The sequence below is a fragment of the Vidua chalybeata genome, chromosome 7, assembly GCF_026979565.1.
Source record: "Vidua chalybeata isolate OUT-0048 chromosome 7, bVidCha1 merged haplotype, whole genome shotgun sequence".
NCBI lineage: Eukaryota > Metazoa > Chordata > Aves > Passeriformes > Viduidae > Vidua > Vidua chalybeata.
This window is the reverse complement of record NC_071536.1, coordinates 38,194,386-38,209,600: the sequence shown is the minus strand read 5'-3', so window position 1 is coordinate 38,209,600 and position 15,215 is coordinate 38,194,386. Positions and strand designations below refer to the sequence as shown.

At 47.6% G+C, this 15,215-nt stretch overlaps 1 protein-coding gene across 4 annotated transcripts in view; it reads right to left on the bottom strand.

Moving 5' to 3' along the window:
- Nucleotides 1–317: 317 nt before the first annotated feature.
- GALNT13 (polypeptide N-acetylgalactosaminyltransferase 13) overlaps nt 318–15,215 on the bottom strand; it is a 57,517-nt gene continuing 42,619 nt past the window's right edge. For 3 of the 4 annotated variants that reach the window (XM_053947541.1, XM_053947542.1, XM_053947543.1), the window contains exons 11-13: nt 13,085–13,183; nt 10,365–10,499; nt 8,622–9,658 (exon numbers count right to left, since the gene is read on the bottom strand). In XM_053947541.1, coding sequence (XP_053803516.1) covers nt 9,407–9,658; nt 10,365–10,499; nt 13,085–13,183 — 486 coding nt within the window. In that variant the 3' untranslated portion in view covers nt 8,622–9,406. Of the gene's footprint in view, nt 2,210–8,621; nt 9,659–10,364; nt 10,500–13,084; nt 13,184–15,215 lie in introns of those variants that run through there. The other variant, XM_053947544.1, reaches the window with a different exon arrangement.

Sequence of the window (15,215 nt, the reverse complement as noted above, 5' to 3'; positions counted from 1 at the left end):
AATTTGATCCTGGTGTTTTCCTGCTCTTTTTACGAAGCAGAACAAAACCTCCCCCTTTTCAGGGGGATCTTTTAAAGCACATTTTGTGTTTTCGGGGTGATTGGAGGAGGAGGAGGAGCAGGAATATTTGGGCAGGAGGCTGGAGATGAGCTCCAGTCCGAGTTAATCCAGGATATTCCAGCTCCATGCACGCCCAGCAATCCTTTCCCAGCTGAACTCCCTCCTGCTTCCCATTTAATGCTCAGCACCCAGCAAACATCCTCTGTCATCTACACCATCCAGAAACCCCGGGATGAATCCAGAACCACCAGAGCAGATACAGAAAATACCGGCATTTTTAATGACCCAGTGCATTTTACAGAGGTTTTTGGGAATTGTGAGGGAAATCCTGGGAAATATTTCCCCACTTACCCGTGCTGGGATCCCGCTGCCCTGGGATTTCAGTCTCCTGAACCCTCTGGGCAGTGAGAATTCCCAAAATCCCAGCCCAGAGGGCCACAGCTGCATTTGGGGTGGCTCCCAAAGGAACGTTCCCAGCACATTCCGGGAATGTCCCTGTCCCCACATCCCAGCAGGGAGCAGCTCCCGAGGGCCAGCAGCGCTTTGGGAACAGCCACACCCACAGAAGCGTTGAGCCCCCAAATTCCTGAAAGCAGCAAGGAGCCTCTGGGATTCCTCTGGGAGCGGGAACACCTGGAGGCAGGGCTGGGAGTGCATCCAGGGACGGAGCCGTGCCTGTGGCCTGCTGGGATGCAGGGAATCACGGACGTGTTGGGATGGAGGGATGGAGACCCTCCAAGCTCCAGAGGTCTCAGTTCTGCTCCTTCCAGGTGTCTCCTGAGCCCCAGCTCCGGCCCCAGCTCCACTCCCACGGAAGGAGGGGACAGCTCCCTCCAAGGTCCCACCAGTGTCACTCCTTCCCCTCGGCATTCCCGTGTCTCCTGTGGCCTCATCTGTTGGAACTCCTGGTGAAGTGCAGTCTTGGCCTGGTCTTCCCAACACCGGATCCCGTTTCTTCCCAGCACAACCCAGGAAGCTTTGGTGCTGTCAAATCCCGCCGGGCACGAGAGACCACCCAAGATCCTCCAGGATATTCTCCAGGATCGTCTCCAGGAGAGCCCAGCACATCCCATCAGCCTGGGCCACACCTCCCAGGATGGCTCCCAGTGCCAGCTGGTGCCACGGGGCCACCTCTCCGTGGTGACGTGTGACAGCAACGCCTCCATATCCCAACTTCCCCAAGGTCAGCTGCTGCCTCTGGAATCTCTGGAGTGACAGCAACGCCTCCATATCCCAACTTCTCCAACATTGGCTGCTGCCTCTGGAATCTCTGGAGTGACAGCAGCATCTCCATATCCCAACTTCTCCAAGGTCAGTTGCTGCCTCTGGAATCTCTGGAGTCACAACAACATCTCCATATCCCAACTTCTCCAAGGTCGGCTGCTGCCTCTGGAATCTCTGGAGTGACAGCAACGCCTCCATATCCCAACTTCTCCAACATTGGCTGCTGCCTCTGGAATCTCTGGAGTGACAGCAACGCCTCCATATCCCAACTTCTCCAAGGTCAGTTGCTGCCTCTGGAATCTCTGGAGTGACAGCAACGCCTCCATATCCCAACTTCTCCAACATTGGCTGCTGCCTCTGGAATCTCTGGAGTGACAGCAACGCCTCCATATCCCAACTTCTCCAAGGTCAGTTGCTGCCTCTGGAATCTCTGGAGTCACAACAACATCTCCATATCCCAACTTCTCCAAGGTCGGCTGCTGCCTCTGGAATCTCTGGAGTGACAGCAGCATCTCCATATCCCAACTTCTCCAAGGTCACTGCTGCCTCTGGAATCTCTGGAGTGACAGCAACACCTCCATATCCCAACTTCCCCAAGGTCAGCTGCTGCCTCTGGAGTCTGGAGCCGCTGGTGTCGGCACCAGCAGGTCGTGGATCACCTGGAGGAGTCCAAGGGCACCGCGGCGCCAGGAACCCCTCCCGGTGACTCTGCTGGGGTCGGGAGCGGGCTGGGCACTGCTGGGCGCAGCAGGAAAAGCGGGAAAAGCGGGATGAGAGGCGGGAATCAGGCCCCCAGGGTCATGTTGCGCAGCAGCCACTGCTGGGAGCGGCCGCTGCCGCACTCCCGCATGGTGGGCACCAGCCGGTCCTCCTCCGACGGCTCCGCCAGGCACTGGTTGCTGTTCAGGTGCCTCAGGGTGAGCTTCTGCAAGGGTGGGGGGACAGAGAATTCCCGCTCAAAACCAGCGTCCCAGCGGAATTCCAACCGGGGAATGCGATCTCCCGGCATTCCAGGCCTGGTGTTGGTCGGGAGCTCCAGGACGTCCCCACCACGTCCCACCGGAGCCACCCTGCTCCTCCCTCTGCTGAACCAACAAACCCCGCGGCAAAGGGAGAATAATTCCAAGGAAATCCTGTATTTCCAAGGCACAGCTGTTGGATGGAGGCGTTTGGCCTCCACGGCCGTGGACACGTGGAATGTTTGGGATCAGAGCAGGAATTGTTGCTGATGGGAATGTATTGGCTCAGGATTCCATGGAAACGCTCCTGTTCCCAGGGCATTTCTCATTCTTGGGACACCCCTTCTGATCCCACATTTCCGTGGGGTGGGAGGATTAGAAGGACACAAAATGAATTGGAAGGAATAAAACATCACCTGTTCCATGGGTAAAACAAATTCCCAGAGAAATCCCGGGAAGTTAAACAGGAAATTCTGTTCTTAAATAACACCAGAGAGGTTCAGTCCCAACTGAGCTGGGAGCATTCCCACCACCATTCCCTGGGATTGTGCCAGGGCTTCCCCTCCCAGCCAGGAATTCCCAATTCCCAATCTCCCAGCCATCCCTGCCCTCTGGCAGTGGGAGCCATTCCCTGGCTCCTGTCCCTCCATCCCTTGTCCCCAGTCCCTCTCCAGCTCTCCTGGAGCCCCTTCAGGCCCTGCAAGGGGCTCTGAGCTCTGCCTGGAGCCTTCCCTTCTCCAGGGGAACATTCCCAGGGATTGCTCTGAGCTCTGCCTGGAGCCTTCCCTTCTCCAGGGGAACATTCCCAGGGCTCTGAGCTCTGCCTGGAGCCTTCCCTTCTCCAGGGGAATATTCCCAGGGATTGCTCTGAGCTCTGCCTGGAGCCTTCCCTTCTCCAGGGGAACATTCCCAGCTCTGCCAAGAACCTGGGAATGGGGAATTCCAGGGTGGAAATCCTGTCTGCAGATGATCCACTGGAGCAGAGCCTGGTTCTATGGCAGGGGAACAAAGAGGGAAAACCAGGATGGGCAGGAAAATCCTGGAGCCCTCAGGAGAGGAGAGAAAGGAGGAATTCATCCCAAAATTCATCCCAAAGAGCCCAGGCTGATGTCAAACCTTGGGATCTCCTCAGGGATAGAAGGGCTGGAGCTGCTCGAGGGCTTGAGCTCACCCAGGAGGATAAATATTGATATAATAGTAAAAAAAAAGTATATAAAATAAATAAGTTATAGAAAAAATAATATAAATTAATATAAAATATAAGATTATAGACAATATAAAAATAATATATTAAATAATATACTATAGATTACTGTAAGATATATTGTGTACAATATAAACAAATATAAAAAATAATATAGAATACAAAATTTAAGAGACTAAAAATAGATTAAATAATATAATCTGGAAAAATAGAAAATATGAGATATAAAAATAATATAGCAAAGAATAATATAAAATTTAAATTTTAAAAAAGTAATAATACTCTTAACTGAAGGAAAATCAGGAATAATTTTCACAAGAGTCCGATGCTCTCAGGGCTCATAAACACCATTTATGTTCATTATTTATAATATTTCTATGTAATATTTTATTTACTGAAAAATGTAGCAGTATGTTTCTATATTACATAATAAACATATGGGTGTTTATGAGTGTAAATTTGTATCTATTATAGTTCTATATCTTTTAACTTTATATAGGAATAAAAATATAAAATATATGCACATATATAAATTTAAATATATATATATAAATTAAAAAAAAAATATATATATAAATATATATAAAAAATACTTTTTTCTGGTGTTCCAACTAAACTGGTGGGAAATTGCAACAAGGAATTTGGTTTTCTTACCACCCATCTCCTTGTGCTACTCCAAGCTATAGGAAGAATTCCATGAAAATTATAGGGAAAAAAAATCTATTTAAAAAAGTCAAATTCCAGGAAAAATCTGTGGAAAAACTGAACCTTTTTGGGAAAATATTTTGCAACTGGAATTAGTTTTATGTGTTGGAATAGGAACTAAATCTTCAGCTCCTGCAGACTGGAACAATCACGGTGACAGCAAGAGATCAAGGGAGTTTAATTCAGCCAAAATTAATCAAAACTAACAATAATTAAGACTAATAATTACTAGTAACTAATAATGACTAAAAACTAACATTAAACATCTGTTCTATCCTACAGGTATAAAGCATCTTCTGTCTTGTTTTATAGAAAAAATTGAAATGAAAAATTATTTTAAATTATATGAAAATTGTATGAAAAAAATTAGATTTTATGAAAATTCTATTAAAATTCTAGAGAAAATTGTATGATCATTCCATGAAAATTCCACGAAAAATTCTATGAGATAACTGTTTGAAAATTATATGAAAAATTCTAAGAAAACTCTATGAAAATTCTACAAAAGATCCAGGAGAATTCGATGAAAATTTTATGAATTTTTATGAACGATTTGATGCAAATTGTATGAAAAATAACAGGAAGCAATGAGAACCGCGTGAAAAACGTTTCAAAAATCCCCGTGAAATCCCCTGAAAAATCCACGAATTCCACGAAAAGCGAACGTTCCCAAAACCGCCGGAAAAAAAAAAAATTTTTCAAAGAACGCAAAAACTCCAAAAATAAAACGAGACAGAAACTCCGCCGAGCTCCTCCAGCAGAGCCCGGAGCAGGAGGATTTCCTGGGAATTCCTTACCACGTCCTAGATTTCCTCCCAGTCCTGACGCCCCTACAGGAAGTAATCGGTGGGGCTGGAGTAAACCTTCCTAAAGACTTCCAAGCGGGAGTAATTCCTGAGGATCCAGCTCTGCAGGGCGCTCCCGTCGCAGGCCTCCACCGTGGGGCCCTGGGAGCCGTCCTCGAGCCTGCCCAGCGTCAGGCACGACTGCGTGATGATGTGCAGGAAGGTGCGCCTCTGGAAAAGCGGGAACGCTCAGCGGGAACGGCCGAGGGCGGCGGGAGGAGCGGGGGTGAACTGGGAAATGCTCGCGGAGAACGCGCCGCGGACGAGCGGGCACGGCCAGAGGGAAATCCATGGGCCGGGATGGAATGGCACGGGCAAAATGGCCTCCCTGCTCCTGAGAGCATTCCCGTGATCCAGAGAGGATTGGGGCTCCAAATCCCGTTCTCCCTACCCTTGGATTGCTGCAATTCCCTGCTGGGAACATCCAGGTGGAAATGGGATTTTCCTAGAAATATCCCAAAACTTCCAATTTGATTTTGAGAGCATTCCCATTATTGAAAGTGGATTGTGGCTCCCAGTCCTGTTCTCCCTACCCTTGGATTGCTGCAATTCCCTGCTGGGAACATCCAGGTGGAGATGGGGTTTTCCTAGAAATATCCCAAAACTCCCACCCTCCTCTTGAGAGCATTCCCATGAGCCAAAGCAGATTGTGGCTCCCAGTCCCGTTCTCGCTACCCTTGGATTGCTGCAATTCCCTGCTGGGAACGTCCAAGCAGAGATGGGGTTTTCCTAGCAGAAATATCCCAAAACTTCTGCCTTGCTGTCAAGAGCATTCCCATGATCCAGAGTGGATTGGGGCTCCCAATCCCGTTCTCCCTACTCTTGGATTGCTGCAATTCCCTGCTGGGAACATCCAAGCAGAGATGGGGTACTCCTAGCAGAAATATCCCAAAACTTTCACTTTGATTTTGAGAGCATTCCCATGATCCAAAGTGGATTGTGGCTCGTTCTCCCTACTCTTGGATTGCTGCAATTCCCTGCTGGGAACATCCAGGTGGAGATGGGATTTTCCTAGAAATATCCCAAAACTTCCACTTTGCTCTCGAGAGCATTCCCGTGATCCAGAGTGGATTGGGGCTCCCAAGTCCCGTTCTCCCTACCCTCGGATTGCTGCAATTCCCTGCTGGGAACATCCAGGTGGAGATGGGGTTTTCCTAGAAATATCCCAAAACTTCCACCTTGAGCTTTACAGCATTCCCATTATTGAAAGCAGATTCTGGTTCCCAATCCCATTCTCCCTACCCTCAGATTGCTGCAATTCCCTGCTGGGAACGTCCAAGCAGAGATGGGATTTTCTTAGAAATATCCCAAAACTTCCACCTTAATCTTTACAGCATTCCCGTGATCCAGAGTGGATTGTGGTTCCCAATCCCATTCTCACTACCCTTGGATTGCTGCAATTCCCAACTGGGAACGTCCAAGCAGAGATGGGATTTTCCTAGCAGAAATATCCCAAAACTTCCATCTTGATCTTGAGAGCATTCCCGTGATCCAGAGTGGATTGTGACTCGTTCTCCCTACCCTTGGATTGCTGCAATTCCCTGCTGGGAACATCCAAGCAGAGATGGGATTTTCCTAGAAATATCCCAAAACTTCTACCTTGAGCTTTACAGCATTCCCATGATCCAAAGTGGATTGTGGCTTGTTCTCCCTACCCTTGGATAGCTGCAATTCCCTGCTGGGAAGATCTAGGTGGAGATGGGGTTTTCCTAGAAATATCCCAAAACTTCCACCTTGCTCTCGAGAGCATTCCCATGATCCAGCACAGAGTGGGGCTCCCAGTCCTGCTCCTCCAACCCCTCGGATTGCTGCAATTCCCCATTGGAAAGATCCAGGCAGAGATGGGTTTTGTTCTGCACAAATATCCCAAAATTTCCTCCCTGCTCTTGAGAGCATTCCCAAGATCCATCATGGAGCGTGGCTCCCAATCCTGCCTCTCCAGCCCTTTGGATGGCTGTGATTCCCCACTGGAAAGATCTGGGCACAGCTGGGGTTTTTCCTGCACAAACCACCCTGAACCCCATTTGGGAATTACCCAGTTAAAACCAGAATTCATTAAACATTTATGAGGGGTTTTTTTCCACAATTCCAGCTTTTCTTTTCCGGTGCCAATTCCAGGTGGGGTGAGACGAAGGGGAGCTTCCACTTCCCTAAATTCTTCCCACTGTCACCCCATCACTGAGGTAGCCAGGGCTGGAGCAGCTGGAATGCTCTTCCCACATCCCTCACCCGCTCCTTTTCCATTGTTTTGGCTTGGGAATGGAAAAAGTGACGTGAGGATAAAGGAGCCACTAAAAATACCAGAGCCAAGTGTCCCTAAAATGTCACTCGGAGTCACGGGCAGGGACAGCAGCGCTGGATCAGCACTCCCTGTTCCCTCCTGTCCATGAATCCTTCCAGGGAAAGCAGAGGTCCATCAGTAAAGGACTTGGAATTCTCTCTCTCTGGCAGCCACAGGATATGAAATATCCAAAGGTGGCGGATTCCTCACACAGGGATAAACACGAACGTGGGAATCTGAGCAGGCTTTTCCTGGTACACGGATTCATGGCATGGTTTGGGATGGGAAGACCTTAAATCCCAACCCAATCCCCCCCTGCCACGGGCAGGGACCCCTCCCAGGCTGCTCCAAGCCCTGTCCAGCCTGGCCTGGGACATTTCCAGGGATCCAGGGCAGCCCCAGCTGCTCTGGGAATTCCAGCCCAGCCAGGAATTCCCAATTCCCAATCTCCCAGCCATCCCTGCCCTCTGGCAGTGGGAGCCATTCCCTGGCTCCTGTCCCTCCATCCCTTGTCCCCAGTCCCTCTCCAGCTCTCCTGGAGCCCCTTCAGGCCCTGCAAGGGGCTCTGAGCTCTGCCTGGAGCCTTCCCTTCTCCAGGGGAACATTCCCAGGGATTGCTCTGAGCTCTGCCTGGAGCCTTCCCTTCTCCAGGGGAACATTCCCAGGGCTCTGAGCTCTGCCTGGAGCCTTCCCTTCTCCAGGGGAACATTCCCAGGGCTCTGAGCTCTGCCTGGAGCCTTCCCTTCTCCAGGGGAACATTCCCAGCTCTCCCAGGCTGGCTCAGGGAGCGGGAAGCTCTGGAATGTTGGAGCAGCAGCTATGGAGAACCTGAGCCAGGGCACTGCTACAGGAGCTATTCCAGGGATTGGGATTTGGCACAGGGATTGCACCAGACTTACCTCAAAGCTATACTCCCATTTCCCAAAATACTGAGGGAAGGGAAAGACAGAAGGAAAGCGGAGTCAGTGATCCAAGGAACATTTTTTGTGCAGCCCCTCAGCTCTCCCTGGATGGAAATTCCAAAGCTTTGCAGGGACACCACCACTGGGGACAAACAGTGGCAATTATCCAGGAAAAAATCATGGAATTCTGAGCAGGAAGGGATCCACAGGGATCATTGATCCAAGCCCCAGCCCTGCCAGGATATCCCAAGAATCCCATCCTGTTCCTGGGATGTCCAAACACTCCTGGAGCTCTGGCAGCCATGGAATAAACCCTGAGGGATCTGTCAGGAATAAGTCCTGAGGAATTTGTCAGGAATAAACGCTGACATCACCATCCCTCCACAAGGAATTCAACTCCTTCCTATCAGCTGTGACACATTTCCACCTTCATTTTTTCCCTGGATCCCTCCGTGCGTGTCACGTCCCAGGATCTCATCCCTCTCCACATCCAGAGGTTTCCCTGGATGTCACAACGGGAATCACCAGGCGTGGGAGCCTGGAATTTATTCAATATTTAAATACCACAAATTTAATTAGAAAATTATAAAAATAATAGCAGGAAATCATAGAAAATTCCATGAAAATCCCTCAGAGAAATCCCTTTTTAGGATTATTGAATGTCCAGCTGTGGCCTTGTTGTCCATTGCCAAGCCAGAATTCCTAAAAATTCCTAAAAACCACCCCAAACCCCTCCATGCAATGCCTGAATAAGCAAGGAAAGGAAAAATCAGTGTAATTCCACTGGAAAATCAAATTAAGGAATATAAGGAATTCAGGAAATATCCTGTAATTGTTTCTCTGGGGAAAAAAACCCAAAATTTGAATATCACAACTGGCTGTTTTCTTGGGAAAAAAGTCCTGGATATTAGGAATGCTTGGAGGTTAATAACACTCTAACAAATATATAATAATGGCAATCATGAAATGAAAGGGAAAATGGGCAGCTGAAATCCGAATATTCCAAGGAAAACTGGCAATAAAAAGCTTCACTCAATAAATCCAGGGACAGGGAATGCAACTGGATGTTTTCCAGGAGAACAAGCAGCCAGCCCTTGGAGTTGCCATAAAAACATGGAATATTCCTGTTTTAGGAGCTCCATCTCATGGCCGAGCTGAGTTTTACACAATTCCTGGGAAATTCTGCTCAGTCTAAGGGAAAAACCAGCAGATTCCCTGTGTGTATTTTATTGGAAGAATTCCAGCCTTCCAGGCAGGAAAGGTGGAGGTGCCCGAGGAATTCCTGGATGTGGCCGGGCTGGGGACAAGGTGGGGATGGGGCACAGCTTGGACCTGATGACCTGGGAGGGCTTTTCCAGCCTCAGGGTGGGCAGCAGCAGGAATTTCCCCATGGAAAGGGGGCTCAGGCATTGGAAGTGCCCAGGGAGGTTTGGAGGTTTGGAATTCCTGGAGGTGGCACTCGGTGTGAATGGAAATCCCTGTGGGAATTGTAAAGTGAGACGGAAACACGGAATTGGGCAAATCCCAGGAGGGTTTCACCAGGAGCTGGCTTGGAACTGGAACCTCTGTGTGTGTTCCATCAGCAGGAATTTCCCCATGGAAAGGGGGCTCAGGGATTGGAAGTGCCCAGGGAGGTTTGGAGTGCCCATCCCTGGAGGTGTCCCAGGAATTCTGGAGGTGGCACTCAGGGCTCTGGGTGGGCACAGGGTGGGCATGGGGCACTGCTGGGATTTTGGGACCTCAGAGCTCTTTTCCAACCTCATTTCTGGGATCCTGAGCACCAGGGTCCCCAGGGCTTTTCCCAGAAGGGAATATCCATGCAATCCCACCCCAGCAGCAGAGGTGTCCCTGCCCCAGCCCCTTCTGGCAGGGAACATTTTGTGCTCCCCCACAGCTCCAAACTCCTCACGCCAACAACAGCAAAGGAGCCCTGAAAATCCTTACGGTCCCATTTTTGCATTTTGGGGGAAAAATTCTTCCTGGCAAGGGTGCTCAGGCCTCGGCAGGGGCTGCCCAGGGAGCTTTGGAGGTGTCCCAGGAATTCCTGGAGGTGGCACTCAGGGCTCTGGGTGGGGACAAGGTGGGGATGGGACACAGCTGATGGGACTCCATGACCTTGGAGGGCTTTTCCAACCTCAGGGATGCCGGGATTGTCCCAGAACCACCCCCCCGGGCCCGGGATACCTCGGCATCGTACTCCCAGAGCTGGTTGCCCCTCAGGTGGTGGCACTTGAGCATGAGCACGGGGCCGTTGAGCCGCGACACGTCCAGGCACAGGTCGTCCGTGCGGATCTCCTTGTCTGCCGTGTAGGAAAACACCTGGAACACAGAGCGGGGCTGGAGAAGGGCTGGGAACCCCTGGGAACCCCGACCCCAGCCCTGGGAGGGACTGGCTTGGGAGCTGGAGCCTGTCCTCGGAGAATTCCATGGGAATTGAGGGGAAAGGGAAAGGTTTTCCACTGGATAAATCCATGGGAATTCAGGGGAAGGGAAAGTTTTTCCATTGGAGAAATCCATCAGAATTCAGGGGAAGGGAAATGTTTTCCCTTGGAGATATCCATGGGAATTGAGGGGAAGGAAAAGGTTCTCCATTGGAGAAATCCATGGGAATTCAGGGGAAGGGAAAGTTTTTCCACTGGAGAAATCCATGGGAATTCAGGAGAAAGGTTTTCCCTTGGAGAAATCCATCAGAATTCAGGGAAAGGGAAAGGTTTTCCCTTGGATAAATCCATCAGAATTCAGGGGAAGGGAAAGGTTTTCCCTTGGAGAAATCCATGGGAATTGAGGGGAAGGAAAAGGTTCTCCATTGGAGAAATCCATGGGAATTCAGGGGAAGGGAAAGTTTTTCCACTGGATAAATCCAGGGAATTCAGGAGAAAGGTTTTCCCTTGGAGAAATCCATCAGAATTCAGGGGAAGGGAAAGGTTTTCCACTGGATAAATCCATCAGAATTCAGGGGAAGGGAAAGGTTTCCCTTGGAAATATCCATGGGAATTGAGGGGAAGGAAAAGGTTCTCCATTGGAGAAATCCATGGGAATTCAGGGGAAGGGAAAGTTTTTCCACTGGAGAAATCCATGGGAATTGAGGAGAAAGGTTTTCCCTTGGATAAATCCATCAGAATTCAGGGGAAGGGAAAGGTTTTCCCTTGGATAAATCCATCAGAATTCAGGGGAAGGGAAAGGTTTTCCCTTGGAGAAATCCATGGGAATTGAGGGGAAGGAAAAGGTTCTCCATTGGAGAAATCCATGGGAATTCAGGGAAAGGGAAAGTTTTTCCACTGGATAAATCCATGGGAATTCAGGAGAAAGGTTTTCCCTTGGAGAAATCCATCAGAATTCAGGGGAAGGGAAAGGTTCTCCATTGGAGAAATCCATGGGAATTCGGGGGAAGGGAAAGTTTTTCCACTGGAGAAATCCATGGGAATCCAGGGGAAGGGAAAGGTTTTCCACTGGATAAATCCATGGGAATTCAGGAGAAGGGAAAGGTTCTCCATTGGAGAAATCCATGGGAATTCAGGAGAAAGGTTTTCCCTTGGAGAAATCCATGGGAATTGAGGGGAAGGAAAAGGTTCTCCATTGGAGAAATCCATGGGAATTCAGGGGAAGGGGAAGTTTTTCCACTGGATAAATCCACGGGAATTCAGGGGAAGGGAAAGGTTTTCCACTGGATAAATCCATGGGAATTCAGGGGAAGGGAAATGTTTTCCACTGGAGAAATCCATGGGAATTCAGGAGAAAGGTTTTCCCTTGGAGAAATCCATCAGAATTCAGGGGAAGGGAAAGGTTTTTCACTGGATAAATCCATGGGAATTCAAGGGGAAGGGAAAGGTTCTCCACTGGAGAAATCCATGGGAATTCAGGAGAAGGGGAAGATTTTCCCTTGGAGAAATCCATGGGAATTGAGGAGAAGGGAATGTTTTTCCACTGGATAAATCCATAGGAATCCAGGGGCAGGGAAAGTTTTTCCAAGCCAAAAAGCAGCGAAATGAGGGCAAGCCCCAGTGAGGATGGAGGAAGTGACAGGAGGAGATGGCAGGAGTTGGGATGAACCTCCAGGATAAATCAGGGATGGGAACACGGAGCATCCCAGCCTTTCCCACCAGGAATGTGGCCAGGAGCAGGTGTCTGGATACCAGAGCTACCAGGGAATTGTGACCGTGCCAGGCTGGCACCACCCCTGGCAAATTCTACACAGAAATAATAAAAAATTCTAATTCTTTAAAATAGAGTTAATTTAAAAACATGCTTAAAAGTCCCTTAATCATAATTTACATCCCAAACCCCACCTGGAGCAGCTATGCTAATTTGAATATCCACTGGAATATGCAAATTTTGTTCTAATTAACCCAGAGTCGTTGGTCACAAGACCAAGAATTCCATCCACTTTTCTACTCCCTTTCCAGCCCCTCCAAATGAAACTCCCCAGGCCCCCACTACTGGAATTCCACTAAAGAACTTCCATGAAGATCCTGGATATTTATTTTTCCCTACACACATCCAGAACAGCTGGATCGAGCCACGTTTATGGAGATTCCTGCCCATTTCATTTTTATGGAAATAAATTCAAATTCCTGATCACGTTTCCTAAATGTCTGGAATGTTAAATTTATTATTAAACACAGCAGGATTCTAATCAATCTATTCACTGGGATACTTTCCATGGATGTGCACCAATATTCCCCCAAAATCTGGAGCTGAAATTGAAAAAAAAAAAAAAAAAAAAAAAAAAAAAAGGCTGAGTCCTCTTAAAATCCTTCAGCTCGAAATTGAAAATATTTTGGAATTTTCATTGATTATTTTGACATTACTTCCACACAAAATCTAAAATAGAATTGAAAGAGATATTTAAAATATTCCGAAGGAATTCTTGGACAAACAAGCCACTTTTCCCTGGTTTTATTTACCTGGTTCCCTCCCATGCCGTGGCAGTTGAAAAATCCCACTTTTTCATTCTCCTTGCGGCCCATGTTGTCCAAGCACTGGTTGGTTTCAACGTTCCTGATCTGGAGAAAGGAAAGAGGTGAAATATTCCTTAAAATATTTCCTGGACCTGCCAGATTGGTGCAGAAATCTGCAATTTGTGAACGGATCACATTCCCAAATAGTCGGGGAATGGTCTGGGTGGGAAGTGGCCCCAAAGCTCATCCACGGCCAGGGACACCTCTGACTATTCCATGTCAAGCCATGAGGGGAATTCAGGATGATTATCCCAAATCTGCCAGAATCTCCATTCTTTTTCTCCCTGTTTGTCCCAGGAAACAACAAAATATCCACGTGGGAAATGCACTTTGAGGCCTGGTGCTGCTCACCTTCAATTCACACCATTTTTCCTTGGATTTGAGCCCAGGAGGAGCCATCCAGAGCAGGACACGGATCATTTATGGCCTAATGATGCTGCTCCAGCTTGGATGGATCAAATCCTGCCCAAATCTCTTCTGAAAGGCAGGGAAATGTCCAAAAAATGCTCTTCCAATGCCTTAAAAATTCCCCATTTCTCTGCTGCTCCCTGGCCTTTGAGGCTGCAATTCCCTTTTCCTGCTCCACTGGAACAGCCGAGCAGGGCTTTAATTCCCAGCTCCTGCCTGAGTTGCTGTTTCCATGGGAACTGAGGCCACACTGCACAGATCAGGTGTTTTAATCACTTTTTTCTGCCTTTCTCATCCCATTTTCCAGCCTGACAACGTGGCACAATCCCACTTTATTTGACATTCCCTAGACAAGTCCTTTCCTTGCTGGAAACCCCCATTCCCCTTTATTTTGGCAGGATGAAATCCGGAATCCTCCAGTGCCTTTTATTCCTGCCTACAATGGCAAATTTCAGTGGGAAATCACTTCCCTGGATGTCAAAAAAAGCCATTTGTTCCTCAGAGTGTTGTTCCAGGATTGTTATTCCATCATCAAATCCTTTCATTGTTATTCCACCATCATCAAATCCTTTCATTGTTATTCCATCATCATCAAATCAACCCATTCCAGAGCTTTTAAAAGGCAGCGTAGGAACGACTCAGTGTAATATTTTTAACTGTGAATTTGTTGAATTTCAAAGAAATTCCAGCTCCTGGTGGTCCCAGAACCTTGTGATTGCCAGGAATGTCCTTGACCCTCAGCTCCAGGCTGGAAAACACTCAGTGAACAAACATTTCTTAAAAAAAAAAAAAATCCAAGAAAAGCCACTTCTAGTCTCTTTCTAAGCAATAAATGATGATGGAAGGTTCCCCTCAAGGGCTGCATATTCATCGTGTCAAAATATTAATCCCAAACTTCACTCTTCCAATCTCCTGCTCCACTTGGGAGATAAATTTGCCTGGTGAACATCTGGAACAGACACTCGATTTAAAGGGAGATTTTTTAAGGAGAGGGAAGATGTTTGGAACAGCAACTTCTTCTTGAAAAGCACTTTAAAAACAGAAATAAAGAGAAATAAGACATCAAGAGGAATAAGAGGCAAGAAAAGAACCCCAGCACCTGAGTCCAAAGCCACCTCATCCCCTTGGGAATGGATTCATTGGCTCTGGACACCTCCTGGTTCCCTGTACTTACTGGTTTAATTTCTTACTGGTTTGATTTCTTACTGGTTTAATTTCTTACTGCTTTCTTTCCTTATTGGTTTAATTTCTTACTGCTTTCTTTCCTTACTGGTTTAATTTCTTACTGGTTTCTTTCCTTACTGGTTTCTTTCCTTACTGGTTTCTTTCCTTACTGCTTTAATTTCTTACTGCTTTCTTTCCTTACTGCTTTAATTTCTTGCTGGTTTCTTTCCTTACTGCTTTAATTTCTTACTGCTTTCTTTCCTTACTGCTTTAATTTCTTACTGCTTTCTTTCCTTACTGGTTTAATTTCTTACTGCTTTCTTTCCTTACTGGTTTAATTTCTTACTGCTTTCTTTCCTTACTGGTTTAATTTCTTACTGCTTTCTTTCCTTACTGGTTTAATTTCTTATTGCTTTCTTTCCTTACTGGTTTAATTTCTTACTGCTTTCTTTCCTTACTGGTTTAATTTCTTACTGGTTTCTTTCCTTACTGGTTTAATTTCTTA